This window comes from Equus quagga, chromosome 11 (genome assembly GCF_021613505.1).
Source record: "Equus quagga isolate Etosha38 chromosome 11, UCLA_HA_Equagga_1.0, whole genome shotgun sequence".
Lineage (NCBI taxonomy): Eukaryota > Metazoa > Chordata > Mammalia > Perissodactyla > Equidae > Equus > Equus quagga.
In genome coordinates this window covers 82,966,010-82,984,765 of record NC_060277.1, presented here as the reverse complement: position 1 = coordinate 82,984,765, position 18,756 = coordinate 82,966,010, and the positions used below count along the sequence as shown (strand labels likewise).

Here is an 18,756-nt window from a genome sequence, read left to right as displayed (position 1 = left end):
CTACCACAGCATAGCTTACCAAGTGGTGCCATGTCCGCACCCAGGATCTGAACCGGCGGGCGAACCCTGGGCCGCCGAAGTGGAACATGCACACTCAAGTGCTGCACCACTGGGCCAGCCCCCAACAGTTTCATTTTTGTTTTAGGATCTCAGTGGGAGAGAGACATGAGGTAGTCACTTCACCAGCTGTTTTTAAGTAAGGTCAAAAAGTAGTATTCTCAGATTATGCCTAAAGGAATAGGGGCACAGCAAGTTTTTATCACAGAGGATAACATTCTTACAAATGAGAAATATGGATAAATAAAATCAGAATCAAGCTAGAAATCATACAGTTTCCAGGAGGTAGTATTGGAGGAAGGAGATTGACTACAAAAGGACAAAGGAAACTTTTTTTGTTATTGAGTTCGTAACAGTTTACATCATTCTGAAATTTCAGTTGTACATTGTTTCTTGTCTGTCACCACATAAATGCTCCCCTTCACCCTCTGTGCCCACCTCCCACCTCCCCTTCCCCTGGTAACCACTGAACTGTTCTCTTTGTCCGTTTGTTTATCTTCCACATAGGAGTGAAGTCAAATGGTGTTTGTCTTTCTCGGTCTGGCTTATTTCGCTTAAAATAATACCCTCCAGGTCCATCCGTGTTGTTGCAAATGGGATGATTGTGTCTTTTTTATGGCTGAGTAGTATTCCATTGTATATATATATATATATATATATATATATATATATACCACATCTTCTTTATCCAGTCATCGGTAGACGTGCACTTGGATTGCTTCCATGTCTTGGCTGTTATGAATAGTGCTGCAATGAACATAGGGGTACATATATCACTTTGGATTGTTGATTTCAAGTTGTTTGGGTAGACACCCAGTAGTGGGGTAGCTGAGTCATATGGTATTTCTACTTTTAGTTTTTTGAGGAATCTCCATACCGTTTTCTGTAGTGGCTGCACCAGTTTGCATTCCCACCAGCAGTGTATGAGGGTTCCAAAGGGAACTTTTTACACTGATGGAAATGTTCTGTATCTTGATTGGTTGTGGTTATATGGCTGAATATATTTGTCAAAACTCATTGAACAATAGTCCTAAAAAAAGTGACTCTTACTATATGTAAATTATACCTCAATAAGTCTAAATTTTTTTTAATAGCAAGCCAGGAAGAGATTCTGGGAAGATTATTTTTTCAGATTACCAATTGTATCTTGAAATATTTAGTTAGATAGATTTGTGTTCTTTAAAAGCTAAGATTTTTCTGTTAATATATAGTGATTAAGAGATTGTTAAAATAACATGTGTTGATAATTCCTTTTTCATTAATGTTTCTCATCAGAGGTTTCTCATACTTGTTTTATAGGGTCCACATATTGCTTCAGTTACGTTAGCTGCTTATGAATGCAATTCAGTTAATTTCCCTGAACCACCCTATCCTGATCAGATTATTTGTCCAGATGAAGAGGGCGTTGAAGGAACCATTTCTTTGTGGAGCATCATCTCAAAAGTTAGGATTGAGGCCTGCATGTGGGTAAGATGTCCATTTTCCTATTTGTCTGAAATTAACCTTACTATCTTGATACTTTGTTGTACCTCATTGAAATTGAGTCCAAACATACACCAAATTAGTAGATAATTAATTCAGAAAGTCACCAGCTACCTACTTCCAAGTAGCAGAAAACTTGTAGAGCTTCTTCTGTTCGTGAATGACATTCAGAAGGAAGATATGAAGCCATAGGTGCCAGGAAGCAATTGATGCCAAGTAAACAACAGCTGGGAAAAGGAGTACAGGTGATGCAGCTATACTACTTTGTAAAATTTTATAAATGTTTATATACTTGATAAACACATAGGAAGTGCTTGTATATCACTCCCAGATTGGTAAATGTTACGCGTTTCACTCCTAGATTTTAAAACTCTGTGTTTATTCTTAAAGGACTCATTTCATTTTCGGAGTTGATATAATACTGAAGTTGGGTCAGACATTTCTTAATAAACCAAACTTTACTGTAGTAGAGGTATCAGACTATATGGTTGTATATAGTGATCTTACTTTCAGTTGTACCAGTTACTCTTTTTATGGTTTGCTTAAGTGTATTTTGGGAAGTTTTTGGACTATATGTTCAATGGCAGATGTCTTTTAATCCACACAAAGCATTCTTTTTTTTCTCTATATGCCTAAATTCATTCAGGTATCTATCACTGAGGAATACTTCATTTGCTAAAGACTTCCTATTACCATTTGAATTATTTTTTAATTCATTATTTGAATTCATTAAGTTATATGACCCCTGTAACTTTTTTCCCCTAACCATTTTGTATAAAATAAGAAATGTGAAACAGATCACTGAAAAATTTTAACTATAATGAACATGAATACCCTGCCCACAGAAGAGGCAGCATTTTGGAACACATTTAAGTGTTAGCAATTATGTTGTGTTTTAAAAGAATTATAAGGGAAATGCCATACATTGAATTTGTTGAATATGAAAGACAGGAAAAATTGTCATGTTTCCTGTTACTCTTTTATAAACACTGGAAACAAATTCATTGTACTAGTTGCATATGTTTTATAAATTTGACCACGTTAGTCTTTTGATGAAAAATTTTTATTAAAATAACAGAAAATACTTGGAACATGCTAGAAAGGGACTGTGTATATAGACTTTGGTTTTCTGTTTTTGTTTTGTTCTTTCGAAAATGATTTACGTGGCTGGATTAACACTAGTGGCAACAAAGAAAACTTCCATCCCAGCTGGCAGTGATAACTGCCTCCTCCAAACTCTCATAGTGCATATTGTCTGAAACGCTCATTTGGCCTGGCTCCATGCATGCCTTAAATTAGTTAACTTGGCTTACTTCCCCAAATAAATTTTAAGCTCCTAAAAAAGTACAGATTGTACCTTAAATTTATTACCCTCACAGCAATCAGCATTAGGCTTTGCACGTGGTACAAGAGTGTTAGGGGGCCAGCCCTGATGGCCTAGTGGTTAAGTTCAGCATGCTCCACTTTGGCGGCCCAGGTTCGATTCCTATACCATGGATCTACACCGCTTTGTTAGTGGCCATGCTGTGCCGACAGCCCACCTACTAAAAAATAGAGGAAGATTGGCACAGATGTTACCTCAGGGTGAATCTTCCTCAGGGAAAAAGAAAAGAAAAAAATGTCAGTAAATACTGCTTAATTGGCTCAATATGTTTGCTCTTTTATATTTCCTTCTTTGAAACTGTCCTTTGTCATGTAAAACATATAGCACATATCCAGTTATATTTAAATTGGTTCCTCTTGTTCTCAACATTTACAAGGACAATCCTTTCAACAAAGGGTAGTGGGAAAACTGAGTATCTATATGCAAAAGAATGAAGTTGGACCGTCACCTTAAACCATGTGTAAAAGTTAACTCAAAATGCATGAAAGACCTAAACTTAAAAGCTAAAACTATAAAACTCTTAGAAACTCTTAGAAGAAATTGTAGAGACCAATCTACATGATGTTGGATTTGCCAGTGGTTTCTTAAATATGACACCAAAAACATATGCAACAAAAGAAAAAAATAGATAAATTGAACTTTGCTAAAAATTAAAAGCTCTTATACATCAAAGGACATTATCAAGAGAGTGAAAAGACAACCCACAAAATGGGAGAAAATGTCTATAAATTGTATATCTGATAAGGGTCTAATATCCAGAATATTTAAAGAACTACAACTCAACAACAAAAAGACAAACAACCTAATTAAAAAATAGACAAAGAACTTCAACACGTTTCTCCAGAGAAGATATACAAATGACCCATAAGCACACAGAAAGATTCTTTTTACTTTTTTGAGGAAGATTAACCCTGAGCTAACTACTGCCAATCCTCCTCTTTTTGCTGAGGAATACTGACCCTGAGCTAACATCCATGCCCATCTTCCTCTACTTTATATGTGGGACGCCTACCACAGCATAGCTTTTCCAAGCGGTGCCATGTCTGCACCCGGGATCTGAACCGGCGAACCTTGGGCCACCAAGAAGCGGAATGTGCAAACTTAACCGCTGTGCCACCGGGCCAGCCCCTCACATATTGGGGAAATGCAAATCCAAACCACAAGGAAAAACTTCATACACATTAGGATAGCTGTTATTTTTAAAAAAAAAAAAAAAGGAAAATAACAAGTGTTGGTGAGGATGTGGAAAAATTGGAACCCTTATAGATTGCTGGTGGGAATGTAAAGTGACTCAGGTGCTGTGGAAAGGAGTTTGGTGGCTTCTCAAAAACTTAAACTATAGAATTACCATATGACACTCCTTTAATTCCACTCCTACATAAATACCCAGAAGAACTGAAAACTGGGACCCAAGTTACAGATTCTTGTACTTCACTGTTTGGCAGCGTTATTCACATTATCAGAAAGGTGGAAACAACCCAAGTGTCCCTCAACAGATAAATGGATAAACAAAATGTAATATATACATATAATGGAATATTATTTGGCAATAAAAAGGAATGAAGTTATGATACATGCTGCAATATGGATGAACCTTGAAAACATTGTTTAGTGAAATAAACCAGACATAGACAGATATTGTATGATTCCACTTATGTGCACTTTCTAGAAGAGTCAAATTAATAAGACAAAAAGTAAATTAGAAGTTATCAGTGGTGTGGGGAATGAGAAGTTAATACTTAAGAGTTACAGAGTTTCTCTTTGGATGATGAAGAATATTGGAAATAGTAATGATAGTTGTACAACATTGTGAATGCTGTTAATGCCACTGAATTTTATATTTAAAAATGGTTAAATGGGACACACTCAAAAAGTCAATACTACTGAAGTTGAGAAACCTTTATTTAGAGTGTGTTGACCTTGATTCTTAGAGTTTACTCTTTTAATAATTTGATCCCATTTGTGTTCACATTCATATGTCTTTTTCAGGGGAATGTCTTGCTTGATTAAAAACTGATATTTATTTAAAATTTTTATCTAATTTGTACTTTGTGAAGTAAAATACCTTTACAGACTTTACTATCATTCTAAATATATTGAATCAGTAAAATCATTGAAATATGTGCTACTTCCAATTGTAATATAAAGACCAGAGTCAACCTCAGTTTCAACTTGTTCATATTGGTCTCTGGAGCATGAATCATTTGATACTATTGATCAGTAGGTTACCTTTTTTCAATTTGCATCTTTTTTGATCTTTCACAATGTGGCTATATCACCAGTGCAGGTCTTCACAAATTTTCTTTTCATTCATAAATTCCAATAACAGTTATTAAGCATCCAAGCACTGGAGATTCAGAGTGAACAAAACTTAACAGGCTCTTCCATCATGGAGCTTTACTCTCTAGTGAGGGAAATAATTACCATGGAAAAATGTAGATATAATTATCATGGAAAAGTGTAAATATAAGTATCATGGAAAAATTATATATATAAATATTTAAACAAACTGTGGTAAGTGCTATGAAGGAGAAACCTACTGGATAACACAAACATTTTCCCTAGTCTCTGATTCAGGGGAGATTTCCATGGAGAAGCACTGTTTCAGTTGCGATCTAAAGTAATAAAGAGTGAAGTGGGGAGGCGGAATGGCAGCAGGGCCGGGGAGAGAAGAACATGTGTGACAACTTTCAGATAGGGAACATTACCTTTTAAGGCAATTTATTTGTTTAGTTCTTGGTTTTGTTTTGGGGGGGGTTTCTTATTGTGGTAAAATATACATGACACATAGTTTACTATTTTGACCATTTTTAATTGCACGGTTTACTGGCATTGAGTACATTCACAATGTTGTGTAACCATTGCGAATATCTACTTCCAGAACTTTTTTGTCATCCCAAACAGAAACTCTGTACCCATTAAATGATAGCTCCTCATTGCCTCCTCTCCCTAGCCCCCAGTAACCTCTGTTGTACTTTCTGCCTCTATGAATTTGCCTATCTGTCTTACTTTGTCTGGCTTATTTCACTTAGCACAATGTTTTCAAGTTTCATCCGTGTTGTAGCATGTATCAGAACTTCGTACCTTTCTAAGACCATTTTAAAACTGACCTCAAGGGAAACTGGAAGCAAATTTTCTCTTTTTCATTTGCAACACACATCTGATAAGTTTACTAGAATTGGTATAGTTATTTTTTAAACATTGCTTGTAAGAGCCCTGAATTTCTTAATGGTTTCAAGCTTACCCTCCAAACTTCTGCTTTTAACCTCTGATTCATGTTTATAGTTGGAATATTTAATTGAAAAATGATTTTTTTTTTTTTCTGAGGAAGATTTACCCAGAGCTAACATCTGTTGCCAGTCTTCCTCTAGTTTGTATGTGGATCACTGCCACAGCATGGCTGATGAATGGTGTGGGTCTGCACTGTGCATCTGAACTCTCAAACCCGGGCTGCCAAAGCAGAGCGCACCAAACTTAACCACTAGGCCATGGGGCCAGCCCCAAAGATTTCTTTCTATTTTTCTGAGGAAGATTAACCCTGAGCTAAGATCTGTTGCCAATCCTCTTTGTTTAATCTTTTGCTTGAGGAAGATTAGCCCTGAGCTAACATGTGTGCCAGTCGTCCTCCACTTTATATGTGGGTTGCCGCCACAGAATGACTGATGAGTGGTGTTAGTCTGAGCTAGGGATCTGAATCCACAAACTCGGGCCACCAAGTGGAGTGCACTAAACTTAACCACTACACCACGGGGCCGGCCCAAAAATGATTTTGTTTTTAAGGATTATTAATGCACTGATAATATCACGCCACCATAATTTCAGAGTAGTCAGCATATGTAAAAATTTTTGCTCTCCAGATTTTTACCATTTAACTTAAAGATTCCCAACATAGAAAAGCAAGATGCTGCTGATTTGCTTGTGAATCCACTTGACAAAACTTTTAAAAGAACGAAAATTCAGGATTTTTCTCCTCCCAAAAATCTTTTAATAAAATTGACACTCCAGGAAGATACTGTGTTTCTCTCGTGGTTTTGCATTATTTAGTGCATATTGAACTCTTTTCCAATACAAGACGCAGGGACTTCAGGCTAATAAATTGATATATAGTAAATGGTTTTTAGAAGAGCTTTCTGAATTATTGCTTGACTAAATGCCACTTGTCTTTTGCAGTTAGGAAGCCATTCATTTCTACTCCTCAATTAAACCTATGCTAACAGTTTTTAGTGTTCCACAGTTTTGTTTTGTTTTTTTGTTTTGATTTTGCAAGAATTATAAAATTTTGTAAGAATCATGAAATTATGGGACCTCAGTATCTAATTTGAGATAACTGACTAAATAAACTTCTGTGTCTAGAATGTAATGTGTTTTGGGGGACCTGCCTGGATGACTATATTTCTTTTTTATTTATTTGCATAAAAAATAGAATACTGACTCATGATCACCATTCTCATTCCTTGCTAATATGGGAAAACATGAGCAGAGTTAAATTAAAATATGGCAATAAATATGGTCAACTAAGTATAAGACAGTATGTAGCTGTTGATTTCATTTCAGTCCATTATTACTTCCTTTTTAGCTTTAAGGAAACTTGTCATGAGTTTGAATCATATGATTGCTTTCAGAACTATTGAACATTTGGCTTAGGTTTTAAGAGAAGTTCATGATTAGAATAAAATGTTGCAATTAACTTTTCTTCCTACGTTTTTGTTACAGAGAATTTTTCTTAAAGTACAGCGAATTATATAATTAATTTGATATATTATCACCCAACTTCAGCTAATATTAACTCCTGGCTAATATTGTTTTATCTATACCCCTCCTTACTCTGCTTTCAATTATCTTGAAGCATATCCCAGAAAACATATCACATTTCATCTGTAAATGTATTAACCTTAGGACTTAAAAAAGTTAGCACACCTAAGAGAAATTAGGAATTGTCTTTTCAAATCAATTACCCAGTTAGTGTTTAAATTTTTCTGATTGTGTTTATTTCTTTGTTTTTCTTTTCAAATTTATTTGTTGATGAAACTGGATTGTTTGTCAAGTATGGTTTCCCACAGTCTGGGTTTTACTGACTGTATTCCAGTTGGTGTCGTTTAAATAAGTTTCTCTGTTCCCTGTGTTTCCTGTGAGTTGATAGTTCAGTTGAGAGGCTTGAAAAAAAATTTTTTTACAAGAATACACTTCATGGTCTTTTATATTTCTATCACAGGGTACAATAACGTCTTTCTTTTTGTAATATTAGCACCATTATTATATAAGTCCATTATTTTATTAAGGATTATAAAATGGGGGTATTCCAATTACGTCATTTTTTTCTTTAGTTGTTGACTGGAATACTTTTATAAAGAGAAACTTCTCCTTATCTCCAGTTTGGTTACCCTGAGATATCTTTCATATAGGTAAGACAGGATAAATAATTGATTCTTTCTCTTTATTTACTAGTTTTTAAAATAATAAGTTGGTTGTTTAACATCCTCCAAAGTTGACTAACATTAACTTTTCCTGTTTAGCAAAATCTGATTTTTTATTCTTATATCCTTCTATGTATATGTCTCTCCCCGCTCCCTTCTCTCTCTTCTTTAAATATAGCCTTATTTTTTTGGCAGTTAAGTATGTTCTTTTTCAGAACTCTTGTTTTGCATGTGGATAATGCAGTTTCACTTGAAGATCATTGACTCCACACATTGGAATATAACACTGTGGTCACAAAATGTTTGAATTTGATAATGTTCTTTGGGATTCTTTTCAAGGTGTTTGCAGACAGAGCTATAGGACAGAGCAAACAGAAAGGCCTAAAGTTGCTTCTGAGAACTAGCAAAGCTTTTTTGTTCACTATGACTCAGGGCAGAGAAGGATGGCTCAAAGTTGAGAATTTTCCTAGAGACTGTGTGCCTCTTGCATTATTACCTCTCCTGTATTTAAGCCATTTAAGCCCAAGCCAAGTTCCTGATTCTTTTGCCTTTGTTTTCATCTTTATGTCCTAGTTGATTGAAAAAAATTCTCTGCATAAACAAGAGTCCACAAAATGACTGAACCATGAGTGACTCAATGTCCTGAGGAAATAAACATTTTTCGTGTCGTGAAGATTTATCCATCCCAATGTTGAGTATTCAAGGGGCTTCCTGACCACAATTTGTCAAAGTTTTAACTATGCACAAAAAAGTTACATTGGAATTAAAGTAATGTCCTAAATCCCAGAAGATTTCCTAGAAAATATTTATCTAACAGCTATACTAGTGAATATTCATTATCAAATCATTTGAATGTTTGAAAAGGAAAAAAACTAATGAAAACAGCAGAGTAGAGATGCTAGAGAACTAATATTAATTTAGTGTCAGCAATGCACCAGGGATTGTCTAGGAATTTTATATATATTGTATTGCCTGGCACTGCATAGGCCAATATTATGGCCAGAATTCAAACTCACATCCTCCTTATTATGTAGTATATGCTTTCCTCCCTAGTATAAACATCTTAACATGCTTTAGGTGATATAGAAAAATATAGATTTGATCTATTTAGTGTTGCTCTGTTGAGAACAGAATCTCATGTGAGTATTTTGGTTTTTCACCTAGGGTATTGGTACAGCAATCGGAGAGCTGCCTCCATATTTCATGGCCAGGGCAGCTCGCCTCTCAGGTGCTGAACCAGATGATGAAGAGTATCAGGAATTTGAAGAGATGCTGGAACATGCAGAGAATGCACAAGTAAGAACAGTGGGGAAAAAAATTGAATACTTTATCTGTAAAGAGAGCATGATTAAGGTGAAATTGTAAATAGTTACTCTGAAGAAGAGAACTGCCAATGTAAAAACAAAATGATATGTGATTTCGGATAGAATATTTGGAAGAGCTGAAAAGTAAAAGTGATTATAATCTTGATCTTAGAATAGAGAAATAGAGAGTAGACAAGACAACTCAGGCTAAGCTAAAACACCTTGCCAGAATACCAGAGTAAATTCATATTGCCAATGAGGTTAAGGAGCTGAAAGATTTTCCCATTATATGTTTATAAATATTACCAACAGACCACTGAATAAATAAAGGAGACAAATAGGTGGACCAGGCTGGGAGTCCAAAAATAGTAGAACTTCTGAAGTAATTTTTTCAAAATAACATCAAAATAGTTTACCATGTTTAGAGGAAATTGTTTGGAAACTTCTGATTAGGAAAGGACAATGAAGATAAACTTATCCTTATTATGGGGGTGGGGGCCAGGCTGAGGCCTTTTACAGCTGAGCATAAACCATATAGCAACCTGTATCTTAATGTTAAAAAATAGGTGTTTTTTTTCTTCGCGGGAGAATTCCTCAGAGCATTAGTAGCTGTTTGAGTCTCCATCTTAGGGATGACAGTAGAAATCAACATAGACATAAATAAAAAGGATATAAAAGAGAGATTTTTGAAAGATTATATATAAAACACGTCTCCCTACTCAGATTTGTTCATTAACCTATGAAACTGAAAAATTATCTTTAAAGTGCGTGTGCACACTCATTTTTTTGAGGAATGAGTTCATAGTTTTCTTCTCAGTGCAATCTGAGACTCAAAAAACCATTACCCTGGAGGGGAAAAAAACCATAGTTTAATGACAGTGGGCTTTTTAAAAAAGCATTATTAAATGGAAATCAACTAAAGATAAGTTATAGTTTTTAACTGAAAACAAAACTTTCAAATATGAACATAGAATAGCCAAATAGAAAACAAATGAATCAAACAGCCATGAACATCTGCTTTGCATGGAAAGAGGCAAGATATCCTTCTATCTGTTTTGCCTTATCTATCAACCAAATATTCTACCTCTCTTCCTTCCTCACATTATAATGCTTATATTAATGCTAATAATTATTACTGATATAAACAACTTTTAAATTATTTTTATTGCTTTCTAAAATCTAGTATCTAATTTGACCCTTGTGTTAACTCTGGGGTAGTATGGAAAGGTATGATTCTTCTAATTTTATAGAAAACTGCAGATCTAGAAGTTGTTACCTCCCTAATTTTGCATGCTTAGAAGTAGAGCTAGAACCAGAACTCAGAATTCCAGCATCATTGGTATATATTCAGTTAGTGAAACCACGTCCATTTATAGATGTAGATGGCGAGGATCCCCACCTGTGACAATTGAAACCTCTGTCATGTGTGGCACTAATTAACGTATGTCATTTAACATCTCAAAAACTCTTTTTCCTCTGTATAAAATCAGCAAGTTGAAGTAGAATAAGTCTAAGATATCTTGAAGCTTTAAATTTTTGTTCTATGGGTTGGATGCCAAACAGGTATGAGTATTGTTCTCTGTTAAGCCAACTAATGTACTGTGATTATTTTCCTGTTTTTACAGATTTTTTGGTTTTGGAATTAGCATTTTTTTATTTGTACGGTTCTGTAAACTCTTCTCTCCCTTCTACCAACTCTGCAAGACACTTGTCAATATCACTTTCCGATTGGTAACACCTATAAAATAGTATCAATTCATTTTTTTTCTTGGAGTCATTACTCTGGGGCCCCTGTGTTCCCACTCTAATCTGGACTTGTGTTCTCTTGGCCCTCTGCGTAGTTGCTTCTGTCTTGGTTTGGATCCCTTGTCTTCCTCTTTCTTCATTTACTCGCTCATTTTGGTCAAACACAGCCTGTAGCAGCTTCCTGGGAAAGGATGAGTAGGTGGAAAATTCTGAAACTGCTGTGTTCTTCATTCCCACAATTAATGGAATGTAGAATGTTAGGTTGAAATCATTTTTTTTAACTTAGAATTTAAAAGGCATTGCTTAACCATCTTCAAGCTTCCAGTGTTGGTATTGATAGAGCTAATGCCTTGCTCACCCCTCTCTATAGACAGTCTTTTTTTTGCTTGTTTTGTTTTTTTCTCTAGAAGCTTTTAGATTCTTACCTGAAGTATGGGTCTTTTTAAAATTCATTCTGCTAGACACTCAGGAAACTTGTCAATCCAAAGTCCATTTGTTTTGAGAAGCATTCTTGTATTTTTTCTAGTCAATTTACCCTCTTTGCTCTCTATTCTTGTTTTCCAGAATTCTCTTTATTTTGATATTGGGCCTCCAACACCCATCATTTTAATTTTTTTATCATTTTCCTCCTAATATCTGTCTCATTTTACATTGTATGCAATTTCCTCGTTTGTCATTGTAACTCTAATATTTAAATATTTTTCCACTGTCATATATTTATTTTCAAAAAGCAGTTTGCATTATATTTCCAAGAAATGGTTTATCGTATTTTTTTGAAACTATTTAGTTCCTTCAAGTTTTCTGTTGCTCCAGGCATTGTGTTTTTTCCTTTGTCTGTTTTGCTTCCTGTTTGAAGCTTTCCTGAAAGCCTTGTTTTTCTGTTTACATTAAGAATAAGCCACGTAAAAGTTGGATGGAAGCTATGTGTGTGGAGGCAAGGTGTAAGAGTAGCAGGCTGCGTTATTTTGGGGAACCTCCCTATATCAGTTCCTGTGGATCTTTCCTTTTGGAATAGTTCAGTTTCTCTAGTGATGGATCCTCCAATTTCTTGCCTGGGGAATACAAACCTTGCTGCTGACATTCTAAAGCTAGGCTATGGAAGAGAGGTTAGAGATCTCCATTTGCCCCGTAGGCTTTCACTTAACCTGCTTCATGTGCAGTCTGTGGATACCTGCACAAACATGTCCTGAGCCCAGAACCTTTGGCTCACTTCGCTTAGAGGTGATACTTGATGTTTTCTATGGGGCTAGGGAAGGAAGTCGTCTGGCCTTGCTAAGTAGGAGTGGGACCTGGAAGTCTACTTCTTATAAAGTCTCCTTGTTTTCACCCCTACCCAAACCTCTTCTGCACTTCTGCCGAAGATCCTTTTCGGAGTTCTGTAGTGCAAATCACTTTGCTTCTCTTCCATATCCTCCACTGCAGGCTTTCAGGTATAATCTTTTCTTCCATCTGCCCCGTCTTCATTTATTTATTTATTTATTTATTTTTCTGAGAAAGATTAGCCCTGAGCTAACATCTGCTGCCAATCCTCCTCTTTTTGCTGAGGAAGACTGGCCCTGAGCTCACATCCATGCCCATCTTCCTCTACTTTATATGTGGGACGCCTGCCACAGCATGGCTTGCCAAATGGTGCCATGTCCACACCCGGGACCCAAACTGGCGAACCCCAGGCGGCCAAAGCAAAACGTGAACACTAAACTGCTGCACCACTGGGCCAGCCCCCGTCTTCATTTATTAATGTTAGTTTCATCAAAGACAGAGTTCATGTTTCTATATTCTATATTTTGGGGTTATTAAGATAGAAGGTCTTGCAGTTATCTAGTGCCAAATAAAAAACCACACCAATATTTAGTGGTTTAAAACAAGAGCAGTCACTTATATTGCTCACAAAGAGGCAATTTGGGCAAAATGGCTTGACTGTAAATTGCAGTTCTACTTCCAAGGTGATTTGCTTATTTGACTGACAAGTTGATTCTGGTTGTTGGTTTGAAGTTCAACTGGACTGTTGGTTTCAAACCTCAAGTTACTCTTCATGGGGCTTCTTGGGCTTCTTCAGATCAAGGCAGCTGAGTTCTAAGAACAAGTGTTCCAGAAGAACCTTGGTTCTTCTGCAAGAAGAAGGTGGAAGCTGCAAAGTTTCTCAACATAACCTCAGAAATCCCAGTCATTTTGCCACATTGTGTTGGCCAAGTAGGTCACTAACACCAGTCCAGATTCAGAGAGGAATTTGGCTCTACCTCTCAATGAGAAGAGTAACAAGAATTTGCAACCATCTTTAATATACCACTGGGGCAAAGATCTTATTTGGTCATCTTGAAGTGGGAAACTTGCTGTAATATCATTTTTAATAGGATAGAACATTGACAAACCAGAATTTCTCTATAGGAGGGGGAATGAGATGGTAAATGATCTTGGAATCATACAATGTGAGAAATTGTGGAAAAGAATTTAGACATGTTTCCTTGAAAGGGGGAAATGATGAGCTTGTCAAATATGCAAAAAGTTGTCTCTGCTATGGCAAGAAAATGTACTCATGCTGAGAAACTACACAGGCAAGCTTTGTCTTAGGATTAGTGGGTAAAAGTTTTCTGAGGCCCACGTTGGCTCAATATTAAAAAACAGAAACAAAACAATTTCCTGTCAATTTTAATTGTGTACAAATGGAGTTGCTATTTCCAAAAGAATGAGTGCCTTGTTTCTTCTCTATGTGATATCTTTAATGGATCCATGCATAGCACTCCTTGCATTAGGTAGAACATTGGCTGAATGACTCATTTCATTCTTCACAATTTTTTGATTCTGGGATTATAAATACGTCTGTAAACTTGTTACCGTCTAAAAGCTCAACTTCCAAACACTCAGACCTTCTAGAATTTGATGAAGTAAATTGTGCTTCATCTTATACATATAATTGGAGTTCTTGAAGACTTTTGAGTCTTGAAGACTCTTAGTCTTTATCTACTGTAAGGGTAATAATCTTTTTCATTCATCTCTTAGGGCATGGATTGTTTTAGTTACTTTTTGACTAAATCTTCTCTAATTCTACTTTGCCTGTTTTGCATTGTGGAAACCAGACTGCACACAATACTTCTGATGGTTATGAGGGTTGGCTGTTTTCATCCTATAAAGCCAATAATTACGATGACTATTTTAGGTTAAACTATATATTTCTTATTCCCTGATTCATATTTGCTTTGCTTACATTGAAAAATTAAGTAAGCAAAATGTGCACATTCCGTTGCATGTCCTTTAGTCAGAAATTATATGCTCTTTATGAACATTTTTACCCAAAATTTCAATTTTATGTACTGTCAACTGATTATGCAAACTAGAAAATAATTAAGTAAACTAATATGATAAAAGAGTAACTCATCCCTGAGAAATTTGAGATCTTCCCTTCTAATTTTATTTCAAAGGCCAATAAAAATCTATGTAGAAGACAATCCATGTAGTAGAAGATGTTTTCCTTAATTTGAATAGGAAACATGCTCAGGAACACACAGCCGGTGAATCTCAGAGCCAGCACCCAACCCAGTTTTCTTCGAGATTAGTGCTCTGCCTATCATACCACATCACAGCAACATTTTCATCCACATTAATGCAATAAAAAATGAAGAACTAATTTAAAATTTTTTCCTCCTATATTTGATTTGATTTTTCTTTTCTTTGTTTATTGCCTTTCATGCTTTTTTCACCAGTTCCCGTCAGTTTTGTGGCTTATTATAGATTTCAGTATATATGGGTATAATTATCCTTGCATACTTTTCCCAGGTTTAGACAAGGGGTTGTGTGAGGTTTTGAACTTTTATTTATTTATTTTGTGGTTGGAGGGGGTGGGAGAAGAAGAGTTGGGGAGAGGACTGTTGCCAGCTTTCCACGTTATAAATTATCTCAGAGACTACTAACGTTTTAGTACATTATCAAAGAAGAGTCCCTTGCTATAGCTTGGCAAAAATAAGTTTTTTGCTTTTGTTTATTCTTGCTAGCACTGTGGACTATTACTATATCCAAGTAAGATCTATTGTACCTCGGCTGTTTTGATACACTGTTGTGATTATTTTTGTTTTTAAGGTTTTCATTATGCAAACAAATTTATAACAATTTACGAGGATTTTATTTCCAAATGAGCTATCTTACATTTTTTATGTTTTCACTAACAAATTTGTCTTAGGCTCTTTGCTTCTGTTATTTTGTCCAGCTTTGTATATTTTACATAAGTGCTTATAGTAATGATTGAAACATTCCAGAAGTATTAAAAGTAAAAAGTGAAAGCTCACACACCTAATCCCCAAAGTAAGATAATAATCACCATATTCTAGACTCTTTTCTTTGCATATATAACTTTTTTTAATAAAAACTAGAATCATACCATACATACTAGTTTCAAGTTCCTTTTTCACATATATATCATAGACATTGATACTTTTTAAATGTTTTCTTATTACAAAGTGACACAGCCTATTGTAGAAAATTGGAAAATATATACTTAAAAATAGTCCCTCCATCCTTTGGTCTTTTTCTCTATAAATATTTATAAGAGTGAATCATATTCTATTTATTGTTTTGCAACTTGTTTTGATATAAAAACACTGGGAACATTTTTCACTGTCATCAAATATTTTCCACATCTTTGCTTTTTATAACAACTTTCTTTCTGATTACAAAGTATGTTTATTGTATAAAATGTTGAAAGTACAGATAAACACCAAAAGAAAGAAAACTTCAACTAACTGGTTCATTTACCCAGTTTTGATATTTAGTGTATTTTTCATTTTCTTATTGAGTGATGACATTTTAAAGGAGATTGTTTTTGTCACATACTGCCAGTATTTTTTCCATATTGTTTATTATGTGTGTTATTATGTTTTACTTTTGGGATAAATAAGTTTACATTTTTTCTTTATTCCAGTATCTTAGACTTTCCCTTTTGGAGTAATGCCTAAAACTATTTTCCTGAACCCTTAGGGTTATGTAGTAAATATTCAGTATTTTCTTTTAGTATTTTTATGGTTTTATTATTTTACCTTTAAAAAATCTTTAATCTGGGACCAGCCCCGTGGCTGAGTGGTTAAGTTCGTGCACTCCGCTTCAGAGGCCCAGGGTTTCAATGGTTCGGATCCTGGGCGCGGACATGGCACCACTCATGAGGCCATGCTGAGGCAGCGTTCCACATGCCACAACTAGAAGGACCCACAACTAAAATGTACAACTATGTACCAGGGAGCTTTGGGAAGAAAAAGGAAAAGTAAAATCTTAAAAAAAAAAAATCTTTAATCTATTAAAATATTTTTACCTATCCTATAGTGTAGTAATCTGACTTTCTCTTTTTCAGGTAATTAGCTATTTGTGTATTGTTCCAACACTATTTTCCCAGTGATTTTAATATGTTAGCTTTGTCTTACATTTTATTGTTATAAATTGGATATTATATTTTTCTAAAATTATTGATGATTTATAAAAAGATACTAAGTTTTTATTTATTTGGTAAGCTATAGCTTTACTGGCATCTTTTTAGTTATTTCTTATTGATTGTGATTTAAAAGTTCTTCTAGTAATCAGTTTCACAAGAATCCAAAAGTTTATCTGACTTTGGTGCTGGAATTTCCTCATAGATACATGTATTTTGTAAAACTCCCAATTTGATAGGAGCAATAAAATATAGGAAAGTTGGATCAACTGTAGCTAAAACAGAAAATTAAGTAAAATGAATAATTATGAGTGGGTATTTAAATTTTAAGATAGCCTGAGACTGAGGTAGAAAATGTGTTTTTTATTCTTGAAGGTAAAGCTCTTTGGTAGAATAAGTTTATCGGCAGGAAGAGTGAAAAAAAAATACTTGGCTCTCACTGCTTTTCCATTTGCTTTCCAACTAGGTTAAAGGGTATACATGCTTTTACTAAGAAATTGTTACTAGGTAACAATTTAAACCTAAGTATTTGCTTAAATTCCAAATAATGATTGGATTTTGTACTATAGATATTTGGGGGGAGATTATTAATGCGTTTATTAGAATTCTGATTCCTTCTGGTACCTAATTTATTTTCATGAGTGCAGTATTGAGATTAGGCAGTATTTTTCCACTAAGCTGACTTCCTTTTGCTCTTGGCTTTCTATCATGTTTTCACTAGATAGATGTCTGTGGGAGGTAGACATGAATGAATGTAGCTTCCTATGACCTTGAGAAATTCTAGCATCATTTATAACAGGTCTAGATAGCTATGTATGTGCTTTGTGGACTATTTCATGCAAAGTTTAGTTACTCTCTTTATAGTCTTCTTTTTCTCCTTTGTTCCTGATTTCTGTTAATGATATCACCATCCTTATAGTCACTTGGGCTCAAAATCTGAGTCATCTGACTCCCTCCTCACCTCCCATATCCAGTCATTCTTCAAGGCTGATTGAGTCTACCTCCATAGTATCTTCATATCCGTCCTCTCATTTCCCTTCCCACTGCTGTTTCAGACCTCTATCACCCCTTTGCTGGACATTTCCAGTGACTTCCTAATACTTCTCCTCTTTACTAGTCTTTTTTTTTCCCGGTCTATTCCCACACAAAACAACAAAAATAATTTTCTGAAAAATACCTCTGGTCATGGAACTTTGCTACTGAAAAATCTTCTCAACCCTCAGAAATTGTCTCTTGTGGTATCTTTCTTGTGTCACTTATCACTTTCTACCTTCTTTTAAAACTATTTATGGACTTTTCTTATCTCCCCCAAGAGTCTGTAAACTGCTTGAGAGGAGGCTGCAAAAAATGTGTGTATTTTCAACAACACCTGCCTGGTCTTGCACATACTACTCACGTGGTAGCTACTCAATAAACTAAGAAATACCAATTGAGAGAAAGGGTTAGCATTATATGAAACGTGTTCACTTAATATTCAGTCGTACTCTAATGCAAAATAAAATGTAAAATGCAGTGAACACAGAAATCATTTTATGTAAGAAAGATTGATCTGTTTTGCATCTTTGAGTTTAGTAGTCACCTGAGAGCAAGGATTGAAGACAATATAGAAGACATTTAGTTAAATGACTCATAATTACTAATTCACATTAAGTAAAACAATGTTTGTGAAATTCTATGCTTTAGAAACAAACGAAAGTTTTTGTGATAACTTCTTTATTCTGTAAGCTGCATAACTAAAGAAAAAGGAAAATTACAGGCACATTAGGAATAAGAGTTTGAAAAATAAAGTAACTTATTTGTTTGATGTAGCCTAAAAGATTACGGCAGCCAGTATTATTGAAGTAATGGGGAATGGGAGCATGGGGGTGGCTGTGGTATTTTTGTGTTTAAAGCTTACACAATAGAGTAGGAATGTTGTACATATTTACTTGGAAGAGTATGGTTTGAATAAGTTTGCTTTCC

At 35.0% G+C, this 18,756-nt stretch overlaps 1 protein-coding gene across 1 annotated transcript in view; it reads left to right on the top strand.

Moving 5' to 3' along the window:
- The window catches only part of VMP1 (vacuole membrane protein 1), a 125,327-nt gene that overhangs the window by 52,896 nt on the left and 53,675 nt on the right, over positions 1-18,756 (top strand). Inside the window, exons 6-7 of the mRNA XM_046675188.1 lie at positions 1,357-1,524; positions 9,502-9,633. Coding sequence (XP_046531144.1) covers positions 1,357-1,524; positions 9,502-9,633 — 300 coding nt within the window. The remainder of the gene's footprint in view (positions 1-1,356; positions 1,525-9,501; positions 9,634-18,756) is intronic.